We start from the raw sequence: 12,762 nt of genomic DNA on the forward strand, positions 1-12,762 counted from the left end.
GCAACAGTGCTGTCACCAGCTGTCACAGTGCTGTCGCGGCACTACTGGTCCCCATACAATCTCTATATGCTTATATGACATTACATTCCGAGCTATAGGCAGCAATGTTCCGCTACATTGCTGCCGCGACTGTGTTTTGCAAGTCGGTTTTTTAAATATATTTTTTGGTTTTGAATAGTAAACTATTAGAATATAATAGAATTTATTTTATTCAAGTAGACTTATTATAAGTTCTTATGAATCGTTAACTAGTTTAATTTATCACTGGTTCGGAATGCCGTTCCTACCGAGAAGAACCAGCAAGAAACTGCAAAATTAATACTAGGCAAAAAATATTCATTTTATTATTTTAGTGGTATGTAATGTACCTACTTAAACGTAAATATTTTATTTTTGTTCTGTATGAGTTAATGTTATCTCTATAATGAATCGCTGAATGTGTTGCTGATCGCAAATCTCGAGAACAGCTGAACAGATTTCACTAATCCTTTTTCATAATATTTCTTGAAGTACGGGAAAAATTTCCAGAAAAAGAATCGACTGTTAGGCGGTACGAAGTTCGCCGGGGCACCTAGTTGTAAATATAAATAAATACCATTTAAATAAATAAATATAAAATGAATATATTATGTTATACGATTCTAAGAATATTGAATATCAATTATTTCTATTGAATATTAATTATTACTAATATATAGGAATATATTTTTGAAATATTTAAATTCAAACACAGATGGCCTTTGAGTTAAAAAAAACCATAATATTACAGTATTAAGTTTATCTCATTTCATTGTTATGTAATTTTATCTAATAGGTATCTATTTTAATTTTGTTTGTTTAGATTCGCCAAGTAGAATTTTTCATGCTTTTAAAAGCTTGTTTTAGGATGATTTTTTCGTGAGTATAATATTGTCATTCCGTTAACTGAGTTTAAAGCTACATACTTCCAATTATCCGATTAGGGGCCTGTTTCACAATCTCCAGATAAACTTTATCTATCAAACAAAGTTGTTATGACAGTTTTTATTGGTATTTTTTTTAACATTGCCAATTTTTTTTAAATGAAAATATTACAGTAAAACTTAAAGCTAGGCCTCACCTAATTACTGTACAAATCATGCCCGCGTGGAATGGTGCCAAGAATACTGGCTGCATTCGTTCCGCAAAAACTGAGACAGCCCTTCTGTCACCAGATGAGGCTATTAATCACGGTGCACGTAAACATTTTTTTGTCAAAATGTCAAATTTATCCATTAAATATAAAGAATCTTATCTGGCGGTGGTGAAACAAGTTTGTTTTTGGTGTGGTTTGGATGACAATAGATGATTATTAAGTACAACATTGAGTATGTTTGGTAATGGAGATGGAAGATGGCCATTGGGACCCTGTGAGAACTTACGCCAGGAAGTCGAAATTGAACTCGTTTGCTTTGTAGGTCGTACGTAGCGCGTAGATATAGGATAGAAGCCGTAGACAGAGTGGATTGTAATTCTATGATAGAAGCAGACGTTACTTTGTCCATGATATATAGATATACATACATAATATATCACACACCGGTTTTACTCACGTGTTTAGTCGACAGTCTCAACCGCGACACGTGCGCGAATTGAGTTCCTGTGAAAAAGAACCCCGGATGGACGTGTGTAAAGCCGGTGTGTGATATATGTATAGTGGAAATCACTCACGATAGTTTTTTTTTTTTTTAATTCAGATACAAGTTAGCCCTTGACTGCAATCTCACCTGGTGGTAAGTGATGATGCAGCCTAAGATGATAGCGGGCTAACCTGGAAGGGGTATGGCAGTTTTTATTAAACCCATACCCCTTTGGTTTCTACACGGCATCGTACCGGAACGGTAAATCGCTTGGCGGCACGGCTTTTCCGGTAGGGTGGTAACTAGCCACGGCCGAAGCCTCCCACCAGACCAGACCAGAAATTTAGAAATTATAAAATTCCAAACCCCTGCCAGGAATCGAACCCGGGACCTCCCACTATTAAGACCACAGCGCTCACCACTGCGCCAGGGAGGTCGTCGAAGTTTAAACGCTAAAAAGATATAGATAGTTCAATCCATGATGACGCGCCCCACTCTTTGTCCCAATCGGTTACAATGCTGTAGGGCGATTGTCTAAAACCTGCATCAATCATTATTACAATCTCAGTTGTTCTGATTGGCTGAATTTGTGCGATTCTTGTTGCAACAATGCATTGTGGCCAATAGTGAGCGAGCATTAACCAATCAGAGATGATTGCGATCGTGACATTGTAGCTGTCAAACAACCGCGGTAGGGCCACAGTTCTATCGTAAGTCGTAACGCACCGATCAGCGATGTGGGTACTCGCACAAGAAGATAAATTTGGGCAAAGATCACTTCCCGCATCCGTGGTTTCCGCACAAAAAATCACAAGCTTCGCTATAAGCCGCCAAAACAGACAAAAACTTATTGTAAGTATATGTATCTAGGTAAAAAAATGCCTCTACAATTCTTTCCGAATGCCCATCTTACCGAGAAGAATCAGCAAGAAACTCGGCGGTTACCCTTTTTAAAGATTCGATTTACAATTTTATGCCACGTATAAAAGTGATCGAATTCCAGCGCGTTGCTGGAGCGAGCTCTTTTCAAGGGGTATTCATTTTCCGAAACCGTAAAATGGAATTTTTCTTGCTTACTTTTATTTTCTCCAGTTTTTTGAAGTCCTATTGTACCTATTATTTCACAACGGACGAAGGCTATAGACGCGTGACAAAGGACGTACGCGCCTTAAATTACAATAGAAATTACAATGTTACTAAGATCTACTAGTTTAGCAATTTTGCATCAGTTTACAAGTTTAGGTTATTTTTTTAATTTATGTTCATTTCAAATGTTACATTAGATATAAGATTATTGTTTAAAGATGAATGTTATGTTATACACTAGCGTATTAGGAATAATCCTGTAAGGATAGATTCAGGTAAAAAAGAAAAAATAAAAATAAAAAAGTTCCTTAAAAAAACAACTAAAAATCTATGTAAAATATTATTGAATTAGCGTTATCAAATACTTACCTACCTACTTGATTTTGGCGGAGTATTCCCACGGATTTAAAGAAATCGTTCATGTTTGAATCATGTTTTAACAGAAAATGTTTTGAGTCTTTTATTGTTTTTTTTTTCCAACCTTGATTAAATTATACTTATTATATGCAAACGAAGTCACAAATGCATAAATAGAGTTACAAAGAATGTGCTAATTTTTAAGTAGGTAACACTTGTCTTGTTAGGAAGGTCCTACATATAGTCCGCGACAAGTCGAGATGGCAATCGGGGAGGGAACGCCTTATGTACACCCACACAGCCCCCGCGCTAACCCGGTGCGGGCGAGCGCGGGTGACGTACGGGTGTGCGGAGCGTCTCCCCCGCCTCATACCCGATTGCCATCTCGACCTGTCGCGTACTAGGTATACCTAAGTACGTCGGAACCGCATAATGTCAAGATACTGTATGTTTTGACTCCATGAAGAACAAACATGTAAACTTACTATTAGACCTAAATATTGACACGGTGAGATCATTTACGTGTTGAAGATTGTACCTAGGTAGTACAATTAGAGAGGTTTCAAGTGCCAGCTGATATACTGGGTGTAACCAGAACGCTGGCAAAAACGAAGACAATGATAGTACTGATGATCAGTGATATGATACCACAAGCAAAAAACGCGAATATACCTACCTATATATTTATAAAAATCCTATATTTTGTAAAATTTCAGTACCAATATTGCAAATAAAACATCTGTGACTGATGCTAGAGGTCAATGAACGTTCCGTAAATACGCCACTTGAAGTCAATGCTGCGACGTAGGCGGGGCATTGACCCGAATTTTGCCCGCTATACATTGCTGGTTCGAAAAATACTAAATCACTAAAACTACAAAATGAGGCAAATGGTTATTAGTATTGGATTGTGTTTAGTAAACCAAAACGCTAAGTTTTTGCTAGCGTTCTGGTTACAACCTGTATATTAGTTGAGGCTAAACTTAAAGGCATAGAATCCTAACTATTACTAACTATAGGAACCACCCCCAGGTCCGTATCTCCCGCTCGCCACCCTATTCGGTGACGCTGTAGCGGCCTGTAGGGCCTACGCAGCATAGTCAATCGATCCGGTTCAACCGATTTGATACAACCGATTTGGTCCACTCGCCACACGAGTCTATAGTGCTTCAGCGAGCGCTTTGCACTTGTCGGACTTTGTAGCTAATCCAGTTACCTAGTTCGTCGTGCTTCCGATATTCGCTTCCACTGCGTGAGACGTTGGCACAGTTTTTAAAACAACGACGTTGGTTAGGGACCCGAGTCTCGACTCTCGTGACTCGTGTAATTTAAAACGATAAAATATGAATATATTCCTACGGGTGGGGTTTGAACCGCCAACCTTTCAGAATTCAGTCTGCTCTTTAACCGTTGAGCTTTTGAGGCTCTCGTTTTCCATTAAATTGGCTCATACGAGACGCTATTGAAATTTTCCACGACTGGACTTGTTCACAGTATACATCAGAGCTTAATATTATTCATTCAATAACCAGTAACGCAGGCACGAATCACGATGTCATTGATTATTAAGTATTCCATATAACCGCATAATCTTCACCGCAGATTTACGGGGAATTAAATTATAATTGCATAATGAAATAGGTAAGGTACGTTTTATCTTGAGAAGTTGAGATGTACACTTATATAATGTAGGTATAGGTACATCTGCACTTTAAAAGGAACACCAGAAGTGAATATAAAGTCAGACAGAAAAGCAGGGCATTATAAGCTATTTTTGGATTAGGTAGTTATTTGAATGTCCTCTCTTGTTAAACTTGAGCACAGATATTGATCACACGCGTAGAGGCTTATCGAGAGGTTTACTTTTTATAATAGCCTAACTGCAATATTAACTTGATTAGGGCACAAAATTACTATTACACCCACTCAATCAAAATGGCGACCTAAACACAAAAAGCATTTAATATAGTATTTAATAGTCGCCGAGTCTCGAGTCAGCACGAGACTGCACCCGTGTTGTTTACGGATTAACTATGCTGCGCAGGCCCTACTGGTTGCTACCATGTCAGCCAATCAAAAACCCGCGTTTATACAAATTGACTCAAGATATCGACGCAACAGATGACGTGACTTCCGTTTCAAAAGGCGGTAATAACAAGTGCGATAACACTTTCTTTTTGAAGAGGTAAGGTTTGTAAGTTTGGATATACGGAGTAATCTCGGAACTAATGATCTGATTCTGGAAATTCTTTCACTAGTAAATAGCTACATTATCCCCGAGTATTAGGTATAGGCTCAAATTAGGTGAATGAAGTAGCGGAAAAAAGCTAGATTTCTATAAAACTGTGCTAGATTAGATTTGCCTAAACCGCACAGTTTTATTAAAATTGTGGCTAGAGTAGGTATACAAGCGGCAGTTTTTCAAAAATTTGAGATGAATGGATGAGATTGTATCTAATTGCAAATTTTTATTACTTATTTGCACGTTAAATTAGCAGATTGTGGCTAATTCCTTTGTACACAATCTCTAAACTAAACTAAAATATCACGTCTAAATCTATTGCTATCCCTTTCATAATGTTGCTTGCGGAAAAGGAAAGCACTAGATTTAGACCTGTTAATTTAGTTTAGTTTAGAGATTGTGTACTAGAGAATCGGCCTCAATTATCTTGTTAAAATTGAACTTTAGAAACATTACACATAGTTAAGAGTTGTATCTATTTTTAAGTCATGTTTAAGCAATTATGACTTTAATCTTTATCTTTTTATCTTTTGATGAATAATTTTGTAATATTATTAAAGCTTTTTTATATTATGTTGATTGCATTGATCATGAAATTTTTAATAACATTGCTAACATTATTAGGTATAGTTGTTAAAAGCATTTTAGTTATTTATTTCCTGAGCAATTTACATAAATTTTAATGTTTCGTCTACGATTTTTTTTTACTCTACGGTTTTTTTATAATTGATACCTATGTAGATAGCGACTAAATAGTAGCTTTCGTAAGAGTTATTGGAAGCGGTACCACTTTCACAATCCAGCACCTCAATATAGGCGTGTCGTATTTCTAAAGATTGGCCAATTAAGTGAATTACAAAATGTATAGCAAATGGTATTTCTGATATCATTTAGTAATCTAATCTATACGCATATACGAGCTTTAAAAGCTTGTAACCATGTTGGACCTATGTTATTGTAATTTTGTCCTTAAAACTTATTACTACTATTAATATTTATTTGTTATGCAAGGCTGCATAGTTGTTATTTTGGCGCGAGAGTTTGTATTGAATTCCAAGCCAGCGCAGGATTCTAAGGTTGAGATAGAAAATATAATCCTGAGCGTAGCGAGGAATTCAAAGGCTCGAGCTCAAATAAATTTGCAGCCGTGCGAGACCCACAACTTATCATCTCACTACAGTAATGTATATGTACTACAGCGAGGAAAACGTAGATGCGCTTGATCTGGATATAAGAGGCGTCAGTACCATGGAGATTTCAACAAAAAGTTCCTGTATAAGGCGCAAGTCGTAGACCGTAAAGGAGGTTCTAGTTCAAGAAGTTTATTTATACGAATAAAGTTTTTTTGGATGCGCTTAGAATTTGGATTTATCTTGTCTATGAATTTAATGAACTTCATTAAAAAAATTATTCAATAAAGCTGAAACGGAGTAGGTATTAAGTTTAATTCTAGGATATCAAAAATAAAAATAAACTGCTAATAAACTGATAATAGGTAGGAACTAACCTTAACAATTTTTCAACTAGAAGTTTCCCCAAGAATCCCGTGCCTCCAGTAAGAAGCACCGACGAACCATTGAAGAGTTTCTGAATTTGTGACTCCTTCATTTTATCTTCCATCATATTGTCGCTGTATATTAGGTCACCCGCCTTTAAATCGGTTTGCTCTGTCAACACCATAACTGAAACAATGAGAAAATACGTTAAATTTCAACATACTTGAACCCCATCTATATCTATATCTATATATATAAAATTCAAAGTCCTGACTGACTGACTGACATAATATATATCAACGCACAGCCTAAACCGCTGGTCCTAGAGACATAAAATTTGGAGGGTCTATTCTTTGTAAAGAGTAGGTATCCACTAAGAAAGGATTTTTCGAAATTCCACCCCTAAGTGGGTTAAATGGGGGATGGAAGTTTGTATGAAAGTCCGTCATTTTTCAAGTTATTTGCATGAAAATTGGTATTTGGGTTTTCGGTCACAAATGAAGAAATACGTGTTTCAGGATTTTTGGAAAATTGGCCCATAAGGGTGGTAAAATAGGGGATGAAAATCTGTATGGGAATGTTTTAATTATTGATATTATTAACTTGAAATTTGGAAAGTATGGTTTTTCTTGAGGTTAGGTGTCAGCTAAGAAACGACTATGAAAAATCCCCCCCTAAAGGAATGAAATGGGGGTTGGAAGGTTATATGTGTTATTCGGTGCTGTTCAGGGTGCGCGTCCTGATGTCATAATGTTTGTTTCTGAAAAAAATGCCATTTGTTTTTTTGTTGACCACGCGGGCGAAGCCGCGGGCAGAAGCTAGTAACTCTATATATACACTCTACAGTTCTTCTTCTCAGTCGTCCACTCTTGGCAGAGTGGTCGTGACTATGAATTCTTCTCGCGCTTGATCTCCCTCCAGCGATTTCTGTTGATGGAATTTGCACACACGGAGACAGGCGTGTTCGTTGCCGAATGGATTAAGTCCGTCCACCTAGTTGGGGAACGACCACGTGGACGTGTGACCTCCACTCGACCTTGTACCACGAGGTGTTCAATGGTACCACTCATCCTCGTAATGTGCCCAAAGAACTCGCAACAGGGTCTTGGACTGTAGTTAATAATAAAATGATGTGATGTTTTGTAAAGCGGTAGTTTATGGGGCTAGAATTCATGTTATTTAAACAGAATAATTAAATAAAAACCGGCAAAGTGCAAGCCAGGCTCGCGCATAGAGGGTTCCGTACTACAGTCGTATTTTTTGACCACAATTTAATTTTTTTTTGTGCGATGTAAAAAAATGTGGATTTTTCCCCGAATGTCTGCTATAAGACCTACCTACCTGCCAAACTTCATGATTCTAGGTCAACGGGAAGTACCCTGTAGGTTTCTTGACAGACCAACAGACAGACAGACAGACAACAAAGTGATCCTATAAGGGTTCCGTTTTTCTTTTTGAGGTACGGAACCCTAAAAATCATGATTTTTACAGGCTACTACGTTAAGGTACTTTTTGTCCTGGAAAATCAAAAGTTCCCACGGCATTTTTAAAAACCGAACTCCCTGACGCAGTGGTAAACGTTGTGGTCTTGTTAAGTTGTTATCGGGAGGTCCCGGGCTCGGTTTCCGGCAGGGGTTTGGAATTTAATAATTTCCAATTTTCTGGTCTAATTTCGGCCGTGGCTAGTTACCACCCTACTGGCAAAGCCGTACCGCCAACCGATTTAGCATTTCGGTACGATGCCGTGTAGAAACCAAAGGTATATGGATTTAATAAAAACTGCCATACCCCTTCCAGGTTAACCCGCATCAATCCTAGATTGCATCATCACTTACCATCAGGTGAGATTGCAGTCAAGGGCTAACTTGTATCTGAATAAAAAAAATAAAAAATAAAAATTGTGACGGGCAATTACGGAACCCTAGACTTCGCGTGGCCCGACACTCAGTTGTCCGGTTTTAAAAGAATGAATTAACATCGTAATTTTATTCATCCTTAGTGCAAAAAATATTATCAAAATGTTATTATGAACTATGAATTTAACTAAACCAGTTTAAATTGTCCTCAAGCGACCCCGGCCGTGACCAACCGTCCAGCGAGGCGACGTGATATGCAAGGTTGTGCGGTACACAATTTATAGTATTTCAAGACTCCTGTACACACTGGCCCAATGCATTCTCAAGTGCCGGTCAATATGTAAACAGTTTGCTAATGAGGAAGTTTCTAGCCAACGTTCGATAAAATTTTCATAGATGGCGCTTAAATACTAACACCACTAAAAACGAAAAATAAAACCTATATCTATATGATCTATTGCTTTAATGTTTAGGTTGTGTCAATCAATGACATAGATGAAGAGTAACAGCTAGCGTGCACTGCAGTTTTTCTTATGTTTCTTCGGCACAAAATCTGTGAACTATAATAGAATTAATTAATTTAATTAAGTAATATCTTAATTTTGCATCGGGGAAGAAACGTAAGGATTGACTTGACCTAAAGCATAGATCATAATATATATAGGTATTATTTTTCGTTTTTAGTGATGTTAGTATTTAAGCGCCATCTATGAAAATTTTATCGAACGTTGCCCTGAAACTTCCTCATTGTGCCAAGATCCTTTACATAATGTTTCTATGAAAACCATACACACACAACAATACGGTATTGACAACTACTTAGTCAAATCAGTAACTTTTTATCAAACGCCAAAACGCCCGCTTAGTAGACGTAACATCATAATGACGTACTTTTTTAGTTCAATCGATCATTTAAAATGGTAATTACACTTAAAACTAACAAAGGACGTGGATTTTACGTATTTTGGAAGACCCTCTATTTAATAATCACTGAGACATAATTTATTTTGATATATTCAAATACCCAATTGTAAGCCGAGTGGTTGTACACGTTTTTTAAGTGTTGAGTGCAATGATGCGCCAGGCCTCGGGTCTAAGGGGCCTGCAAAGTCTAAATCTTGACAATCCATTAACCAAATCCCGAAGTAGGCCAAAATTGTTTTAGTAAAAACCAGTTTTAGTGAGAAAGACGCGCTCGCTCCGCTTACCTTATATTCAAGAATTCTGTTCATTTCCAGAAGGAAGGATTTATTGTACAAAAGTTAGAAATTGTGTTGATTCGCTCACTAAATTCAGTAGGTATAAGTATATAAATCATAGAATTTTGAATGCTAATGTTTTTTCGCCTGTTCTTCCAAAAAAGCAACAAAGCACAACAAAAGAAACCAGGGGCCTCATTTACAGGACACCACGGCCACCCTGGGGCTCCGACAATCTAGTCCGCCGCTGCAGTAGGTACCTACATAGATAGACCCAATATTTTCGGCGAGTGGTGGCCAGTGCGTAAATGCTGCTTTCAAATTGCAACCAGATTTTTACGAACGACTAACGAGGTAGTTAGTTGCAAATTTATGCAAAAACTTCTCGCACTTATGTTTTTTTCTTGTACCTAATATTTAAGTACCACCTACGTAAAAGTTTTAACAATTTTATTCATATTTAATTAATAGGTGTAGGTTAGTATAAGTTTTGTCTCGCGACTTTTGATAAACACCTAATGGGTTTCATTCAAATGTATACTTTACTTTAAATATTTATTTTAATTAATAAGGGTGATTGATATATTATCATTATTGAATGGCATGCTATATTTACTGGATAGATAAAATAACCGATTTACCTATATTGTACCTAAGTACAATGCGAAAACGATAAGGTAGGGCAATGGCCCTACAGTTATTCGTTTCACAGTAGTCATTTAATGAAGGCTATTTACTAGCAAAAGTTTTGGTATACAACAGTTTGATCTTTTAAAGGGGTTGTTTCAGAAAATTATGGTGCCTTAGCTTGATATTTGTAGACCCATTAAAAATGTTCAGGGTCCTGAAAAAAGTTATTTTTTAAAATTATTTTTCGTCTGAAAATGTTCTATATTCGATGTAGAAAAATATTTTAGAAAAAATTTAGAAAATTTTATATATATTATATTAGAAACAAAGCCGAGAAGCCGAGACTCGAGAGGTGCATTTTAAACATCGATGGTTTTGAACTCAGTTTTGAATGTCATTGACAATTTTTCATAGAGTAAAGCATTTTTATTGCGTTTTAAAACACTGTATTTTTGTGTTTTTTTCAGTAACAATATACAGTATCCTACTAATAAATCAAACGTACAAAGTATTCTTTCGTGTCTGTTGTTTAAAATAATTTTATGTTTAGTATATTATCAATAATAAATTATCATATTAATAGGTGAATAAGATGTTATATCTACTTCAAGGTAATGTTTCCGAACGTACCCGAACGCTGCCATATTTTCATAAATACCAATATCTCAGCACTATTGTTTTCGATTTTTTTTTAATATCATATTATTTACTGTAAAACTACTAAAAAATGTATTTTTATGTGTTTCTATGATTTTATCCTATTTAAAAAAATGTACAAAGGCCCAGCCGCAGATGGAACAACCCCTTTCTTGATTTAGTTTTTTTTAGGTTTCGTACCCGAAACGTGCCAACGCGGCGGGACCCTATTACTGAGCCTCCGCTGTCCGTCCGCCCGTCTGTCTGTCAGCGCCCAGCGGGCTGTATATCATGAACCGTAATGGGTAGTATATACAGTTGAAACTTTCAAAATGTTTATTGCCGCTAAAAACCAAGATGGCGAATTCCAAAATAAAATAAATAAAATATAAAACTCTGTTTTTTTAAAATATATAAGTAAAGCCCTTTCATCCCCACTTGGTATAGTTATCTTACTTTGAAAATTGAAAATACTAAGTAGTTATTTGTTCATTAACAAATTTTTTTTTTGTGCGAGTGTGATGTAACCACAAATCATGGTTTTCAGATTTAGTACTTGTGCTATAAAACCCAACTACCTGCCAAATTTTATGATTCTAGGTCAACGGGAAGTACCCTATAGGTTTTCATGACAGACACGACAGACAGACGGACAGACAGACGGACAGACAGACGGACAGACAGACGGACAGACAGACGGACAGACAGACAGACAACGATAATAAAGACAATCTAATAAAGATTCTTTTTTCCTTTTGAGGTACGGAACCCTAAAAACAAAAATATAATCCATATCGTTAGTACTATTAGGTATATATTCTGTGTCCATATTGAAAAAAACCACTGCGCCTCGATTCATTAAATTTAAATTAATGAGAATTACCGCTTCTTATTGAAAAACGCAACAGGTAACTTTAACCCGGAACGTCATGACCCACAGCCAAACAAGTTAGTCACTAGACCGATAAGGCAAGCTAGTGAATAGTAGGTACTTAATTTACTAGGTAATGGTTTAGACAGAATGCAACCCTAATTATGAACCTAAGTAAACTAGGATACTTTAGTAACATGCCAAAAGTGAAAGGAGGTAATAAAATAATGGTCAAACAGATACCACGCTTAGGCTAAAGGCACATTGCGGAAGAGGCAAATTGATGCACTGCAGCTCTTTTGTGAACTAAACTTTATCGCCACAATTTTTTATGACACTATATACTTATTTGAGAAAGAAATTCAACAAAACAGAAACATGTCATATTCGCTTCTTTTTAAAGTTTTTGTTCACCAAAAAACAAACATAGTGAGTTGCACAATTTAGTATTTGTACCTCCATGGATATAATTATGGCCTTGCGGGTAAAATTTTGCGGGTAAAACCCAAATGCAACCAATAGTGGTTTTTATGGTCAAATTTAACCTTAACCTCACTTTAATCACATGATGAGCTGGCCCGTAGAGGACATAATATTAAGTGATAAAGTATTATTCTATTTTTAACCGACTTCAAAAAAGGACGAGATTCTCAATTCGTCGGAATCTTTTTTTAGGGTTCCGTACCTCAAAAGTAAAAAAGGAACCCTTATAGGATCACTTCTTTGTCTGTTTGTATGTCGTGTCTGGCAAGGAAACCTATAGGGTACCTACTTCCCGTTTACCTAGAATC

The 12,762-nt window shown here is 36.5% G+C and overlaps 2 protein-coding genes across 2 annotated transcripts in view; both read right to left on the reverse strand.

Moving 5' to 3' along the window:
* Positions 1-12,762, reverse strand: part of LOC117985634 (uncharacterized) — a 221,140-nt gene that overhangs the window by 86,605 nt on the left and 121,773 nt on the right. The window lies entirely within an intron of this gene.
* Positions 1-12,762, reverse strand: part of LOC117984947 (fatty acyl-CoA reductase wat-like) — a 48,718-nt gene that overhangs the window by 26,841 nt on the left and 9,115 nt on the right. Inside the window, exon 2 of the mRNA XM_034971626.2 lies at positions 6,791-6,965. Within this exon, the coding sequence (XP_034827517.1) occupies positions 6,791-6,963 (173 nt within the window). The 5' untranslated portion in view covers positions 6,964-6,965. The remainder of the gene's footprint in view (positions 1-6,790; positions 6,966-12,762) is intronic.

The sequence above is a fragment of the Maniola hyperantus genome, chromosome 9 (genome assembly GCF_902806685.2).
Source record: "Maniola hyperantus chromosome 9, iAphHyp1.2, whole genome shotgun sequence".
NCBI lineage: Eukaryota > Metazoa > Arthropoda > Insecta > Lepidoptera > Nymphalidae > Maniola > Maniola hyperantus.